The sequence below is a fragment of the Bos javanicus genome, chromosome 19 (assembly GCF_032452875.1).
Source record: "Bos javanicus breed banteng chromosome 19, ARS-OSU_banteng_1.0, whole genome shotgun sequence".
Taxonomy (NCBI): domain Eukaryota; kingdom Metazoa; phylum Chordata; class Mammalia; order Artiodactyla; family Bovidae; genus Bos; species Bos javanicus.
Window position 1 is genome coordinate 52154737 of NC_083886.1, and position 17116 is coordinate 52171852.

The 17116-nt window shown below is 49.2% G+C and overlaps 1 protein-coding gene across 14 annotated transcripts in view; it reads left to right on the top strand.

Moving 5' to 3' along the window:
- Positions 1 to 17116, top strand: part of CCDC57 (coiled-coil domain containing 57) — a 110789-nt gene that overhangs the window by 14933 nt on the left and 78740 nt on the right. For all 14 annotated transcript variants that reach the window (XM_061392490.1, XM_061392492.1, XM_061392496.1 and 11 more), the window contains 5 exons: positions 4254 to 4362; positions 13289 to 13390; positions 14781 to 14938; positions 15090 to 15164; positions 16488 to 16688. In XM_061392490.1, the coding sequence (XP_061248474.1) occupies positions 4254 to 4362; positions 13289 to 13390; positions 14781 to 14938; positions 15090 to 15164; positions 16488 to 16688 (645 nt within the window). The remainder of the gene's footprint in view (positions 1 to 4253; positions 4363 to 13288; positions 13391 to 14780; positions 14939 to 15089; positions 15165 to 16487; positions 16689 to 17116) is intronic.

A 17116-nucleotide genomic window follows, 5' to 3' on the forward strand; every position in this document is an offset into this window, starting at 1 on the left:
CTTCCCGTTTCTGACTTATTTCACTCTGTGTTACAGTCCCTAGGTCCATCCACGTCTCTACAAATGACCCAATGTCATTCATTTTTATGGCTGAGTAATATTACACTGTATATACGTACCACTTCTTTATCTGTTTCTCTGGCGTTTTTTTGCTTGGTTGGTTTTTGTCGTTTTAAAACTTTTTTACTTTTTAGCTGCACCATGCAGCATTGTGGAACTTTAGTTCCCCAATCAGGGATTGAACCCGCACCCCCTGCATTGGAAGCGTAGAGTCTTCATCACTGGACCACCAGCGAAGTCTCTGCCTCTTCCTCTGTTGAAGGACATTTAGGTTGCTTCTGTGTCCTGACTATTGTAAATAGTATTGCAATGAACATTGGGGTGCATGTGTCTTTTTTGAATTATGTTTTTCTCTGGGTATATGCCCAGTAGTGAGATTGCTGGGCCATATGGTAGTTCTATTTTTAGTTTCTTAAGGAATCTCCATATTGTTCTCCGTAGTGGCTATATTAATTTACATTTCCCCCAACAGTTCAGGAAGGTTCCTTTTTCTTCATACCCTCTCCAGCATTTATTGTCATGGATTTTTGATGATGGTCTTCTGACCAGTGTGAAGTGATACCTCATCGTAGTTTTGATTTGCATTTTTCTAATAATTAGAGATTTTTTAACATCTTTTCTTCATGTGTTTGTTGGTCACTTGTGTGTGTGTCTTCTTTGGGGAAATGTCTATTTAAGTCTTCTGCCATTTATTTTTGATTTCTGAGCTGCATGAACTATTTGTGTATTTTGGAGACTAATATTTTGTCAGTTGCTTTGTTTGTAAATACTGGCTCCCATTCTGAGGGTAGTCTTTTCATCTTGTTTATGGTTTCTCTTGCCACTATTATTCAAAATAGTTTTGAAAGTCCTGGCCATGGTAATCAGAGAAGAAAAAGAAATAAAAGGAATCCAAATTGGAAAAGAAGAAATTAAACTGTCACTGTCTGCAGATGACATGATACTCTACATAGTAGTAGCAGCAGTTTAGTCGCTAAGTCGTGTCCAACTCTTGCGACCCCATGGACTGTAGCCCGCCAGGCTTTTCTGTCCATGGGATTCTCCAGGCAAGAATACTGGAGTGGATTGCCATTTCCTTCTCCAGGGGATCTTCCCGACCCAGGAATTGAACCGGGGTCTCCTGCACTGCAAGCAGATTCTTTACCAACTGAGCTACGAGTGAAACCCAATACTCTACATAGAAAATCCTAAAGATGCCACCAGGAAACTACTAATATCTAATCAATGAATTTAATAAAGTTGCAGAATACAAAATTAATACTCTATAACCTTTTGCATTCTTATACACTAACAACAAAAGATCAGAAAGAAAAATCAAGGAAATAATCCCATTTACTGTTGCAACAAAAAGAAGAAAATATCTCAGAATCAACCTACCTAAGGAGGCAAAAGACCCATATGTACTAAACTACAAGATAGTGATTAAAGAATTCAAAGATGACACAAACAGATGGAGAGATATACCATGTTCTTGGATTGGAAGAGTCAATATTATGAAAATGACTATACCACTCAAAGCTATCTACAGATTCAATGCAATCCCTGTAAAATTACCAATGGCATTTTTCACAGAACTAGAATAGCAACAGCAACAAAAAAAAAATGACAATTTGTATAGAAGCATAAAAGGCCCTGGATAGTCAAAGCAGTCTTGAGAAAGAGAAATAAAGCTGAATCAAGCTGTCTGACTTCAGACTGTACTGCAAAGCTACAATAATGAAGAATCTATAGTGCTAGCACAAAAACAGAAATATAGATCTGTGGAGTAGGATCAAAAGGCCAGAGATAAACCCATGCACCTATGGTCACCTAACCTATGACAAAGGAGTCAAGATTTTTGATGGTAGCCATTCTGACCAGTGTGAGATGATACCTCATTATAGTTTTCATATGCGTTTTTCTGATAATTAGTGATTTTGAGCATCTTGAGAGTCCCTTGGACTGCAAGGAGATCCAACCAGTCCATTCTGAAGAAGATCAGCCCTGGGATTTCTTTGGAAGGAATGATACTAAAGCTGAAACTCCAGTACTTGGCCACCTTATGTGAAGAGTTGACTCATTGGAAAAGACTCTGATGCTGGGAGGGATTGGGGGCAGGAGGAGAAGGGGACGACAGAGGATGAGATGGCTGGATGGTATCACTGACTCGATGGACGTGAGTCTAAGTGAACTCCGGGAGTTGGTGATGGACAGGGAGGCCTGGCGTGCTGCGATTCATGGGGTCGCAAAGAGTTGGACACGACTGAGCGACTGATCTGATCTGATACAATGGAGAAAAGATAACCTCTTCAATAAGTGGTGCTGGGAAAACTGGACAGCTACATGTAAAAGAATGAAATTAAAACACTCCATAATACCATACACAAAAATAAACTGAAAATGGATTAAAGACCTAAATGTAAGGCCAGACACTATAAAACTCTTACAGGAAACATAGGCAGAACACTCTGACATAAATTGCCATGATCTCTTTTTTAAAAATATTTATTTATTTAATTTTGTCTGAGCTAGGTCTTCTTTTCTGCGAGGGCTTTTGTCTAGTTGTGAGCAGGGGCTATTCTCTAGTTGCGGTGCTCAGGCTTCTCATTCTGGTAGCTTCTCTTGTTGAAGAGCATGAGATCTTAGACCCGAGGGCTTCAATATAGTTGCAGCTCTCAGGCCTAGAGCACAGGCTCAATAGTTGTGACACCTGGGCACACATGCTTCAAGGCATGTGGGATCGTAGTTCCCTTACCAGGGATTGAACCCACATCTCCTGCATTGCAAGACAGATTCTTAACCACTGGATCATCAGGGAAGTCCCAGAAAACATTTTTAATCTTACAGTACAGTACCAGCCACATCATCACTGCTGCTTTTACGTTCGATTCTGGACATCCTGGGCTTGAAATAAAGATACTGTACTGCTGTGCTCTATACAGTACCGTAAAGTACCCGAAAGCGCAGCCACATGTAGAGGATGCACACATGTGACAGAGTATGCCAGGCACATGGACCAGCTTCTGTGGTTGGACTTGCTACCTGTCTCATCTTGGAAAGTTCGCCTCCAGAAGGTTTGTATGTAGGGGACTTACTGTTTTAATGATGTGAAATATATATTAAATCTGAAACTAAGAGCTGACTTGAGGCGGGTCGACTGAGACCCTGAAGCTGTTGTCAGGCCCATGGGCTCCGCTCACGACGAGAAAGGACAGGCCTCAGCTGCATGCTCTGCTGCAGCCTTGACGAGCTTTATATTGTTTTGTGAAGTGTCTCCCCAGAACTTCTGCTCATTCTTTTTTTACCAAATTTGGGACATTTTCAACCATTATTTCTTCAAGTACATTGTTGGCTCCACCCTCTTTTTCCTCCATCCTGGGACTGCAGAAGAACAGTGTGAACGCTGCATCTTCTGTTACCATCCCACAGGGCTCTGAGGCTCCGCTCATTTTTTTCAGCATATTTCTTTCTGTTATCAGGTCAGGTAACTTTCGTCATTCTCTGGTTCTTTTCTGTAACATGTTCATTCTGCCTTTTTTTGTTGTTGTTGCTCATTCTGCCTTTGAGCCCAACTAGAATGTCCTTTGTTTCAGTTATTGTACTTCTTAGTTCTCAAGTTTCCATTTGCTTCTTTGTTATATTTTCTTTTTCTTTTCTGAGAGTTTCTGTTTTCCGTTTGTCCCAAGGCTGTGTGAAATTGCTTGTCAGAGCGTTTTTATGATGGCTGCTTTAAAATCCTTGTTAGATCATATCAGCATCTGTGTCATCTTGGTGTTAGCATCTATGGATTGTGTGTTCTCATTCAAGTGGAGAGTTCCTGTTTGTTGGTATGATCAGTGACTTTTGTGCTCCTTTTTTCCTTTTTGGCCACACTGCTCGGCATGTGGGATCTTCATTCCTCAAACAAAGAATAAAAACCTGTGCCCCCTACAGTGGAAGCAGAGAGTCCTAGTGGCTGGACTTCCAGGGAGTCCTGGTATGACCGTTGACTTTTGACTGTATCATGAACACTTGTGGATTGTCCTGAGAGCCTGGATCCCACGTTATGTTCTCCTCTGCAGATCCTGTCTGGATCCTGCCAAAGCCACTCTTGCAAAGAAGCAGCATTACCTGTCACCTCACGTTTGCAAAGGAAGCCCTGCAAATGTGTAGTTTGGAGACTGTTCAGTGTGACTTTTCTTAACGCTGAGCTTTTTTTGTTTTTTTTTACATAGTGACAGGAACAATGAGCTGGATCAGCAGCGGGAGCAGTATGGGACCCTGAAGTGGAAGCTGGAGAGGAGGCTCAAGGAGCTGGACGGCGAACTTGGCCTGCAGCGGCAGGTAGGGTGGGGGATCCGCTTCTTCCTCAGGACCGTTGTTTTCTTGGTTCTATAGTATCAGCCTGGGGTCACAAGTTTCCACTTTGTGGTGATCTGTGGCGAAATGTGTCAGGGTATCTAAATCTTCCTCTGTGGTAACTCCCCCAGAATTCTCTTTCCTTGGGAATGAATAAACATTTCATCCTTTATTTGTTTGAGAAAGAAGTATTATGAAGTCAGAGTTATTTACTGTGGAAGAGAGCTGGGAACTCAGATTGTGATAATTGTATTTCTTTCAACAAGCAATAAATGACCCTAAGTTTAAATATAGCTGTGTCAACTGACAGGAGATACTTAAACCTGTCTCCGAAATTTCTCCTCGTTGTCCCTGAAGCTCAGCCTCCACATCCGAGAGACTTCGCTTTGCTGGAGTTTGGGTGAAGGACATCCTTCACACTTGGGGCTGAGTCCGGCAGGGCTGTGTGTGTGCAGTGACATGGGTCCCCTTTTTCGCCTTCCAGGATGTACCGAGCTTGTGTTGTCGCAGCAGTGGCAGGTGTTTATGGAAACTGCCACATGTAGCTCCTCGTGCACGTGTGTGAATTTATCTGCTCAATACAACAGAGACACCATTTTGTTCTGCATTTTGCAAATAGGGAACCAAGGTCGAGACATTAAGTAACCTGCCCAAGATCCCCCTCAGTAAATCGAGGAGCCGTAATTTGAGTCGAAGACACTTCCAGCGTGTGAAGTCTTAGGCACTGTCCTCCTGCCCTGGGTTAGCGACTCACGACTTATTTTTAGACTTGTGTCTGCGATTTTGGAGAGGAGCTGGAGCTGGAAGCCAGCCTGGCTGTGTCCCCACCTCTGCCCTCCTTGGAGTGATAGTGACTGAGTGATCTGGGGTGATCCGACCTTGGACCCTGGTCTCCCGGTGGATGTGCCACGGGGCAGATATGAACTTTGTGCCTGCCTGTGCTGGCCTATCCTTTCTTGGCACTGGGGTCAGCAGTTCTCAAGGAGGGCAGACCGATCAGCTGGTGGACTGAGACCTGAGTGTCGGGCCCTCCATCCCATAGCATGGCGTCAGTACCCTGAGATAGGACAGCATCCTGATGAGCTGTGCCCATCGGAATGGAAGATACCTGTGGACGCAAATGTCCTTATGACCGAGCTTTCGGGCCTGGCCGCATCTATTAACCACCGCTGGCGCAGGAGGAGCCCCTGTCCTTTCCTTCCCCTCTGGAAGCTTGAATTTCATTGTCCACAATGATGCCATCACTCAAAACATTCTGTAGAGCTTTTGACATTTCCTGCAGAGGACTTTCCTTTGGAGTCCTTGAGGACCTAAGAACTTTGTCTCTTATGTGTGGGTTTGACTTTGGGAAACATCCGAGGTCACTGGGGGCTGAGCTGGGCGATCAAGAGACCAGCTGTGACTCATCTAGGTCATGAGGTTTCCTCAGGTGGTGTCAGAGTCTCCTCCAGAGAGGAGTTTCAGAAGGGCTCCAGGTGGCGGTGGAATCATCCCTATTAGCAGGGCAGTCAGTGGCACATGGAGGCGGCAGTGGCCCTGGTGGGTGTTGTGGTCACTGGGCTGGGTCTCTGGATGACTTTCCAGCTTGTCCACACTCAAAGAAGTCCTTACTGTGAGTCAGGCTTGTTCAGGCTTTGAAACCCCTTGTCCACAAGGAAAGCCCCTTCAGATGTGCGTTTTCATACCAGCCCTGTCTCTTGCAGGAAGGAAACTTGACGTCTGGACTCTCCAGCTGTAGGCTTTGTCCAGGGCTGCTGCTGGGAACCTGGGCAGCCTTTGCTGTCTAGTGTAGTTCAGGGCCAGCTGGGGCCCATGCCAGCCTTGGGGCTCTATTGCCCGTGCCCGACCCTGTGACTGAAGGAAGGGTATTATGTGCTTATCGGCTTTGTGGCTTCCTTTGGACTGGTTTTTGTCTCCTTTTTCTGAAGATCTTTGTGCTCTTTACTGACTTGTCAAAGATAGCATTGATTCAATGGTAAAAAAAAAAAAAGAATTGATTCAATGGTAATGTTGATTATTACCTTGAGGAAAGAAATGTAAGACGACGGGAGCTGAGTTAGTCTGTTTAATGTTTATTATGTCTGCAAGTTGTAGACTGTGGACTTGTTTTTTCATTATTGGTTAGCAGTCCCAGGATTAGAAGCCTCTAGAGGAGAAACAATGACTTATTGATGTATTCATTCATTTAACAAAGAGATTTCACCAGGCACGTTCCTGGGCTCTGGGGTTAGGGCTGAGCACTAGCCCCACCTGCCCTGGGAGTGAGCTGGCCCTCGTCGGGGATGCAGTGAGCACCTGAACAGTATAGTCTCTGGCTTTAGCATCCTGGGGTCATCACCTGTGTGACACGGGCAGGGTGGGGTGGAACTGTCTTTTAATAGGCAAGTCAGGGCACCCTGAGAAGAGGACTTGTGAGCCCAAGTCTGCAGGTAGCAACAGAATTCAGGTTCAAGGAGACTGAGGTGAGGGCTATGATGGCCTCCCAGGCCTTCATGAGAATGACCTTTGCTCCAGGTGAGGTGAGAAACTCTTGGGGGCTTGTGAGCCAAGTCAAGTCTTTAAAAGAGCCTCTGCTGTGGGGTTGAGGACAGACTGTGGAGCTGGGGAGGCAGGGAGACACAAGAGGGCTGCTGCAGCCCTAGGTGAGAGGTGGGGGACTCGAGCCACTGACAGGTTCTGGATACACCTAGACAGCAGAGCCAGCGGACACGCTGATAGATCAGATGGGGTGAGAGGCGGGCACCAAGGACATGCCTGCTTTGGGGCTGAGTGCCTGGCGGGACGACTTGCCATGTATTGAGATGGGGGAACTGCACAGGAAGGATGGGGAGGGCGCTTGGTTGGGCTGTGTACAAGGAGGTGGCTCCTGGGCTCCCAGGAAGACACACTGGGAGGTCAGGGCAGAGGGGGGTGGTCACAAGGTACAGAGCTGGAAGCTTGGGGCTTCCCCAGAGGGTGGCTGTAGACAGAGGAGCCAGCTGTCCAGGCTGAACCTTGAATTCAAGAACAGAGAAGTTTAGGGGACATCGTCACAGGGCAGGGGTATGGCTTGGGGACTAGCAGGAGAGGGGCCCCCAGGAACAAGAGAGGAAGGTGGTCAGAAGGCAGGCCTGAGCCCCTTACCTCTGGGTTGAAGTGGGGATGGGGAGTGCAATGGGTTTCTTGTTTCCTCACCAAGGACCCTAAGTGCTTACCTACTGGTCTGGGCCAGGTTCTGCCTGTGTGTGGGCTTCCTGCCCCCTGGTGGCCATAGCCTGCACAACTTTGAGCTGAAACCAAAGGCTTCAGTATTTTGTAGAGTTAGCAGTCAAAGTAATGCTCAAACTTCTCCAAGCCAGGCTTCAACAGAACGTGAACCGTGAACTTCCAGATGTTCAAGCTGAATTTAGAAAAGGCAGAGGAACCAGAGATCAAATTGCCAACATCCGTTGGATCATTGAAAAAGCAAGAGAGTTCCAGAAAAACATTTACTTCTGCTTTATTGACTACGCCAAAGCCTTTGACTTTGTGGATCACAACAAATTGTGAAAATTCTTAAAGAGATGGGAATACCAGATCACCTTACCTGCCTCCTGAGAAATCTGTATGCAGGTCAAGAAGCAACAGTTAGAACTGGACATGGAACAAGAGACTGGTTCCAAATTGGGAAAGGGGTATGTCAGGCTGTATATTGTTACCCTGCTTATTTAACTTATATGCAGAGTACATCATGCGAAATACTGGGCTGGATGAAGCACAAGCTGGAATCAAGACTGCCGGGAGAAATATCAATAACCTCAGATATGCAGATGACACCACCCTTATGGCAGAAAACGAAAAGGAACTCAAAAGCCTCTTGATGAAAGTGAAAGAGGAGAGTGAAAAAGTTGGCTTAAAACTCAACATTCAGAAAACTAAGATCATGGCATCTGGTCCCATCACTTCATGGCAAATAGATGGGGAAACAATGGAAATAGTGACTTCATTTTTGGGGGCTCCAAAATCACTGCAGATGGTGACTGCAGCCATGAAATTAAAAGACATTTGCTCCTTGGAAGAAAAGTTATGATCAACCTAGACAGCTTATTAAAAAGCAGAGACATTACTTTGGCGAACAAGGTCCATTTAGTCAAAGCTATGGTTTTTCCAGTAGTCATGTATGGATGTGAGAGTTGGACTATAAAGAAGGCTGACCGCCAAAGAATTGGTGTTTTCGAACTGTGGTGTTGGAGAAGACTCTTGAGAGTCCCTTGGACTTCAAGGAGATTGAGCCAGTCGATCCTAAAGGAAATCAGTCCTAAATATTCATTGAAAGGACTGATGCTGAAGCTCATACTCCAATACTGTGGCCACCTGAGGTGAAGAACTGACTCATTTGAAAAGACACTGATGCTGGGAAAGATTGAAGGCGGGAGGAGATGGGGACAACAGAGGATGAAATGGTTCGATGGCATCACTGACTTGATGGACATGAATTTGAGCAAGTTCTGGGAGTAGGTAATGGATAGGGAGGCCTGGTGTGCTGCAGCCCATATGGTCACAAAAAGTCGGACGTGACTGAGCTACTGAACTGAACTGAGCATTCAGTCTCAATGATTTTCATATTCTGATCCCAACAAGGGTTACTTGTGTGACCCCCTTAAACTTCATCTGGCTTCTCAAGGGATTAAAAAAATGTATATTTTCAATTGTACCACGCAGTGTCTCTGAGGCCCCCAGCCTCGACTTTCAGAGGAGGGGAGGGAGCCTGCCACGCATTTATCTCAGGAAGAGGCAGAGACACACCCGTTCTTGCCTGCACGCTCTGGCTGGGCTCAGCCTCCCTTGACCCTTTCCTTTAGGTAACTGAGTCTGTCCAGCTCTCTTCAAAAGCAGAGCCCTTGTTACTCGGTCAGAAACCTGGAATCCTGCTAGTGTGCTGTGCTTTTCACGCACTGTGCTTTGCACGTGCTGTGCTGGCCGGGCTCAGCCTGTCCTCACAGCTCCTCCATGGGCTGGGCCTCCTGTCTTCCCGCTCCGTGTTAACCTGTGCTCACCCTAACGACGGGTGTCAGGTAAAGTCACTGTGAGGTTTTAGGCCAGGAGAGGTGGTTAGATTCAGACTAACTCCAGGACATGCATTTCAGTTTGACTCTGTCCCTCACTGTGATTTGTGCATCTATATCCAGACCTCCTATTCAAAGGCCACATCAGCCACGCATGTCTGCTCTCCTGACACTGCTGGAGACAGGACTGTAAAGGATTAAGGACAGTGAGAACCCATAGCAGTGGCAGGAGCAGGAGAAGGGCCTCAGCACCCGGATGGGCCTGCGCCTTCCCCGGGGCGGCATAGCAGGGGGAGGGGACCTGTGGGAGACACACCCCGTGGACCTACAGACTCAGATCTTAGGCCCCAGGATGTTGAGGGCCATGCATGTGCAGGTGGAAGTCTATCTGGGGCCATGAACCCCCGCTCACATGCAGATGGACGGCCCAGCAGCCGGGGAAGTGCCCTTCCCCAGGCAGAAGCTCAGCACAAATTTCCTGAAATAAATCGAATCACTCATGGGGAGAAGGAAGGCAGCTGTGTGGGCCCAAGTGCCTGCTGCGTAGGTCTAAGCTTAGGGAGACAGCACCCTCAGTCAGCTCTGCCAAGATTGGCTTCATTAAGCAGTCATTTCCTACAGTCCACGCAACCATATTGTGTGCAGTTCGACAGGTTTAACACAGCCAAGGTAACAGGGTAACAGCCAAGACAGAACTTTACTGCCACCCAAAGTTCTGTGTGCCTCTCTGCGATCAGGGAGCAGCGCCCCCGGCCCTGGTCCCACCAGCCTGCTGCCTTCCACTTGCAGTGAGAACTGGCTTTTCAGAGTCCTGTGAGAACAGAGCCTCGAGCTGTTTCCCCTTTTTGTCTGGCTTCCCTCTCGCCGTGCCGTGTCTGAGGCGCATGGACGTCGTGTGGTTGGCGGCTGTTCCTTCTCGGTGCCTGCTGGTGCTGTGTGTTGCATGGAGGTGCCAGTATGTTTCCATTCTCTGTCAGCTCATTCTTTGGACGCTTGGGTCTTTTCAGTTTGGAGCCAGTTTGAATAAGGCTGCTGTGAGCATTCTTGGCTGTCTTTGAATGGACACAGGCTCCACGACCAGGAGTGCAACTTCTGGGACGCGTACTACGTAACTTTTGAGAAACTGCTGAGCTGTCCTTTAGGATGGTTATAGGGTCACATCCCACCAGCTGCAGACTAGAGTTCTGGTCACTTCCCGTCCTTGCTCGCACTTAGTGTTGTTAGTCTTTCCCTTTTTAGTAGTCTAGTGGGTGTGTACCTGGGGATTGAATGCGATTATCCTTGATGATCAGAGTTTAAGCATCTATTAACGTGCTTATTGGCCATTCATATATCCTTATGAAGTGTCTGTTCAGCTTTTTTGTACTTAAAAAATAAATTGGGTTGTCTTCCTAGTATTGATTTGTGAGTTCTTCATGTGTACTCCAGAAATAAGTCCTTACGTATATATTTTTTTGAATATTTTCTCCCGTTCTGTGCCTTACCTTTTCCTTTTTGTAAGTCTTAATTTCAACATCCTAGTGAACTATTTCGGAGAAGGCGATGGCACCCCACTCCAGTACTCTTGCCTGGAAAATCCCATGGATGGAGGAGCCTGGTAGGCTGCATGCAGTCCATGGGGTCGCTGAGAGTCAGACACAACTGAGCGACTTCACTTTCACTTTTCACTTTCATGCATTGGAGAAGGAAATGGCAACCCACTCCAGTGTTCTTGCCTGGAGAATCCCAGGGACGGGAGAGCCTGGTGGATGCCGCCTATGGGGTTGCACAGAGTCGGACACGACTGAAGTGACTTAGCAGCAGCAGTGAACTATTTATTGCCTCATTCCTGGCAATAAATAAAGGAGTGTGTAACTGAGGCAGGATTACAAGACAGAGAAATGCCAGCAACCCAAGAAGAGGCCCAGAGGAACAGGGAAGGTGATTCCTGAAGCCCACCATTGTGTGATCAGCGGGGCAGCAGGGTGGGCCCCGTGGGCCACCCGTGCTAGGCTTGCCCGTGCGTGGCATCTGGTTGTCCGAGTTGGGCTAGTTTTCTGCACGGGTGGCTCTGGTGCCGAAGCCTCCCAGGCCCCACAGGCGGTGCCAGTGATACTGCAACTCTCATCAGCCTGGTCCCGGAGGATGGGTCCGGAGAATAGCTGCCTTCCTGCTTCTGGGGCAGAGGCTGCCTATTTCCCTCCTCCCCACAGGGCTCTTCCTTTGTCCCTCCCCTGAGGTGAGAGTTCGAGCCTGCAGGGGGTGGTGGGGTGGGGAGGTCAGTACCCCCAGGAATGTATTTTTCATCCATAACTCAGATGCTAGGAGGAAGGGCCAATCAGAACAAGAAAGAATTTTGACAATTACAAGTACATATAAAGGAATAAATACAGAAGATAGAAAAAAGACACATAAAGTCCAACAGAAGATAAGAGACATGGAAGATAAGTCCAGAATTCATCTAACAATATAAATTCCAGAAACATACAGCAAAGAACGGGAAGGGATCAGATTGTCAAGTGAACGGTGCAGTTGCTTCTTGGGGTGGGGACTTCAGACTGAAACCCCTGCCCCACCAGAGCCATGAACGAAAGTGTGTCAGAGAAACAAAGAGGAGATGCTACAAACATCCACAAAACCTATAAGGCAAAGCCTGGCCCCAGCTCCTCTGCCGCAGCTTGGGATAGGCTTGAAAAGGCCTTCAGCGCTGTGGGGCCAGATGTCAGGCCAGAGCCCTGGAGTGTGAGGGTGTGGATGCCTCAGACTAGGCGGCTGCCTCTCAGGAGGTTACTGGAGTGTAACTACTGAGCGAGCTCTGAGCAGCACCTGTGGGTCAGGGCTGAGGGGTCAACCTGTAGCTGCCTCTGTTTCCCTTCTGAGTTTAGAACTTTGAGAACCAAGAGATGGAGGGAGTGGAGAAGGCTGCCGGGAGGAGGGACTGAGCTGGGCGGGCTCCCTGGATCCCCAGGACAGGGTGGCTCCAGTCACAGGGCCCAGCTGGCAGCCTCACATGGAACCCATGAGCCTGAGTGAGGTGGAGCAGGGGGTGGCTCCTGCTCCCATAACTGGGAGAAGGCCTACTGGGGCCGGGGATCCTGGGACTCTCACCCTGATGCGAGCTCTTGAGGCAGGGAGGAGGCTCCTTTCCTGCAAGAGTACACGGAGAGAGGGGAAGAGGGCATCAAGGGATCCTGGGGATCGCCTGGGAAGCTGTGAAGGGCAGGCCTGGATACCGGCTGTGGGGCACCCCAGGGAGAGGAACGCCAGGAGGGGAAAGAATCATACCGTGGGGTGTGTCCTGGGAAGCAGACACCACTCGGGAAACAGGAGAGCACCAGAGGAGTGGCGGGAGAAGGGGAGGAGGGGAAATGAAAACTCAGAAAAACAATGATGTGGGAACCATCATAATTGTTCACTGTTGGGTGTGCAGTGAATCACTAGTATAATAATTTAGGGACTTTTGGATTCAGCCCGTGAGTGAGGCATTCACAGAGCCAGGGGGTGGAGCCATGACCCTGGGTTGGGGAGTGGGGTGGGACTGCTCAGGAACCCGGCAGGCAGCATGGAGGACTGATGGGGAAGAATGGCATTTTTTTAGAGACATAGACGGAACCAACAGCTTAACTGCTCGGAGGGGTGGTTCTGGGTTCACCGGCCTCTGCTAACCTTTCCTTGTGGGTTTGCTAGCTGCTCTGTCTGGGCAGAGCAAAACCCCACAGGATCACAGAGAAAACAGACAAACCCACGCCCGGGGTGAAAACACAGGCTCTCTGATGCCCTTCAGCCTCGGTCCCACCGTTGACCGCATCCTCCATGAGGCCCTCTGTATCCCTCCCACCCTCAGCGAGCCTGTGGACCTCTGCCAGCCCCACTGTGCTCCTTTTGCCAGCAGCCCTTTTCTGTTCCAGGAGCTGCTCCAGGAGTTTGAGTCTGAAATGCAGAAGCGGGAGCACGAGTTCCGCCTGCGGGCCGATAGCATGAGCAGTGTTGTCCTGGCGCACGAACTCAAGGTAGCGGGCCCCTCGGACTGTGACTGTGTCCTCGGCATAAGTGGGAAGGCCCTGGCCAGTTAGGGTTCACACCAAGGCCTCCCTCTCTCTTTGTACGTGGGCTGGGGTCTTTACCATGCAGGTGACATGCTTGCCACCATGCCCGCTAGGGCTCTAGCCCGGAGTGATGGCCACTCTGCCCACCAGGAGGAGCACCGGTGCCACTAGTCTGGGTCTGGTTACTCTGACTTTGAGGAAGGGCCTCCCCCAGGAGAAACCGCCATCCCGCAAACTCTGTCCTTGGCCTGTGAAATCCCGTGACAGCTCAGGAGGGGCCTGTGAGGAGGTGTCACTCGCCCCCTATTTTCAGAAGGAGGCCTGTCTGCTGTTGGTGCTCCCAGCTGTGGTGCTGGCTGCCATCCACAAGGCATGGCTTCTCTAAAGCACTGACCTGGCCAGGGGACACGTGAGGAGCACACACACCTGGCCTTTAGCACCAAGACAGGGACCAGCTGGGAGAGGAGGGGGAGGTGTGTGTGGGACAAAGAAGCAGGGCTGACGTCTGGCCCAGTCCTGCCACCCTAGCTGGTCACACCTGGGCAGCATCCAGCCAGGTGGATGGATGCTTGCCCTAGTGATACCAAGGTGCCTCCTCCAGGCTGTCAGCCTCCCACAGGGCCACAGTCCAAGGGGCAGCACTGGGCCCTGCCTGACCCTTGAACAAGAGTCTCTCTGACTTCCCCCTGGAAGAATGCTGTCCCTGTCGCCCAGGGCCAGCAGGACTTTGAGGCTGGGGCTGCCACAAGGTGACCCCCATGAGGCCTCTTTGGGGACTTCTGAGCACCAGGGAACAGAAGACAAGCGGGACATGTGAAGCTAACCTATGCCTCACAGTGGAGTGGGCACTCCTGTGGAAAAGAGTGGGGAAAGGTGGGCCAGGGCATGCCCCACTCCCACCTCTGCCATGAGATGGTTCTGGTCCCCTGAACACCTATCCCTGGAGGGCATCACAGCTTGTACACAGGTTATACACAAATTTGGGAGCAGCAGTACCATCACCCCTATGTTATAGTCAAGGAAGCCAAGGCCCCAGAGAAGCTATTTAAAAATTGAGCATGTGGCTGGGATTTGAGTGGGGTCACTCAGCAGGGACCCAGATTCTTACAACCTCCACCTCCTCTGTGATTCCAGGATCCAGATCATGGCCTGGTTGGGGTGCTGGAGTACGACTTGGATTCACCCGGGGGTCTGCTCTCGATGCTGTGAGAGCATGTGAGGAGATTCTCACTGTTTTGTTGCTTCTCAAATTCCAGTCTTTCTTCTCTCCCTGTTCTGATACGATGGTAACACTTAACTCTTAACACCTCTGTCTGTTCCACTTACATCCTCATTTTGAATTCTCTTTTCGAAGATTAAACTGCTGAACAAAGAGCTTGCGGCCCTGAGAGAGGCTGGGGCGAAGGCTGCGGAGTCCCTGCAGGGTGCCGAGGTGGCGAACGCGGAGCTGGAAGACAGGCTGCAGCGAAGAGACTGGGAGCTCCGAGACCTGGTGGCTGTGAAGGACGCCCGGTGCGGAGCCTCCCCACCTCCCCGTGGGTGGGCATGGCCAACGAGCTGTCTGGGCTCTAGCCCCGAGGCGTCTGCCTGTCCCGGGTTATTCCAGGTTGGCTTTGCAGTAGCCTCTTATGTGCTTTTTCCACTAACATTTGCTTCTTTTCAGGATAAAAGATTTAGAGGGTAAACTTCACTCTGTGCAGCTCACCAGGAAAAGAGAAGAGGAGACATTTCGGAGGAAGTGAGTGTTTTCTGGCTCCAGTGTCAGTGTGGGGTAACGTCCCCCGACCACCTTGGAAGCAAAGCCCCCTTCTGTGGGACGTCAGGAGGGTCAGGCCTGCTCTTCCAGGATCGCCCCTCACTTCTCAGTTCTAATGAGCGTATTTGTGTGTGTTTGGAGGAATATCAAAACCCTGAGAATTACAGGACACGTGTGGTGAAACGACTTGCTGAAAGCCATCCAGGTTGACACCTTAGTGCTAATATACTTGACCCGTTGACACAGTCACAGGAGCAGGGTGCACGCACATGTTCTGTGTCATCACACTGCATGGCCCTGCAGAGTCATGTGCAGCCCAGGTGGCATTATTTATTTGGCCAAGGTGACAAGGAACCTGTGTTCCCTGGCGTAGGCAGTGGTGTCTGTGCCCTGGAGTCTTGGTGTTTGCCTCTCAAAAATAACTAACCAATGATCACAGGATGATGCGTTCAGAGATAACTCCTTCCCTTCACTAGTTGTCATGATCAAACACTTTTTGTGATTTGGTGAAAAAGAAAGGTATATCTTACAAGAAACTTAACAAGTACAGCAGCTGTTATGTGTATATTTTTTTGCTATTAGAAGGTGGAAAATACTGAACAGTTTGCAAGATGAGTAAGATGAGAACTGATCATAATTGGAATGAAAAGTGCATCACATGACTTGATTAAATAAGGCTTAACCATCTCATCAAACAACGCTGATGAAATCTGAAGAGAATGCTGTAGAATTATGTTTTTTAGGGCTTTTTACTTTTCACTGAAGCCAAATAGAATAAAAGCATAAAAAGTCATGTCAGCATGGTGTTGCCTGTTAGCAACACCTGTATTTTCGAGACAAATATCTGTTCCATTGACAGAGTTTCGATAGGTTTGACATCTCTCACCGAGACGGACGTGCAGCCTGCCTCCCAAGGCCCCCAGTTCTTGGAAGTCTCCAGTCCTGGGTTGAAAGCAGCTCAGCAGTTGGGGTAGCTGTGAAGGGAGGGCAGTTTGCACCTGCACTCTTCTTCCCTAGTCTGTGAGGGTTCTGCTGGTGATGCTTTGCTGAAGCACCTGTTCTGGGTTCTTTTTCCTAAAGCACAAATATCTGCTCAAGTCTCTTTTTCCCAAGGACTGTGAGCTTGGAAGGGAGGGGGCCCAGTCTGAAAATCTCTCAGTCAGTGGTTCCTCGTGAGGAATGAGGAGCAGAGGAAGTGGGCAGAAATGCCCTCTAAAAGGACACGTATGTAGCCCTAGCAGGACGAGGGAGGTTCTGGGCTAGGGGGTCCAGAACGGGGCTGTTGGGGACCTCCCTGTGTTTCAGGCATGAGGAGCTGGACCATCTGGCCAGGGAAAGGGACGCTGTGCTGATGGCAGCAAAGAGCGCCCACGTGGAGCAACTGCAGGCAGCGGAGGCCAGGGCCCTGGAGCTGCAGGCGCGTTGTGAGAACCTCGAAGTACAGCTCCGCAGGGCCGAGTGGAAGCAGGTGGATGCCGCCAAGGAGAAGGATGCTGCCATTGACAAGTGAGCCCGGGCCAAGGGCCTGGCTGCCTAGTTACCTGTTTCAGATGAAGGGAAGTGGGCACCGGGTGTTGGGAGTCACCCCTGCAGCTCTCCCGTCACTTTCTTAACCATTCTCTTTCCTTTTGTTTCATTTGAAAGTGTGTGTGGACGTATGTATGAATGTGTGCATTTATTTATTTATGGTAAAATACACATAGCAGGAAATTTACCATCTTGGCCACTTTTAAATTCAGTGGCATTAAGCACATTCACGCTGTTGAGCAACCGTCACTCCGTTCGTCTTCAGAACCCTTTTCTTTGTGAAACTATAACTGTGCCTCTTCAGTAATGATTCCCCATCCCCCTCTCCCAGCCCCTGGCACCCACCACCCCACCTCCAGTCTCTGTGAATCTGAGTGCCCTAAGGGCCTCACACAAGTGGAATCCCT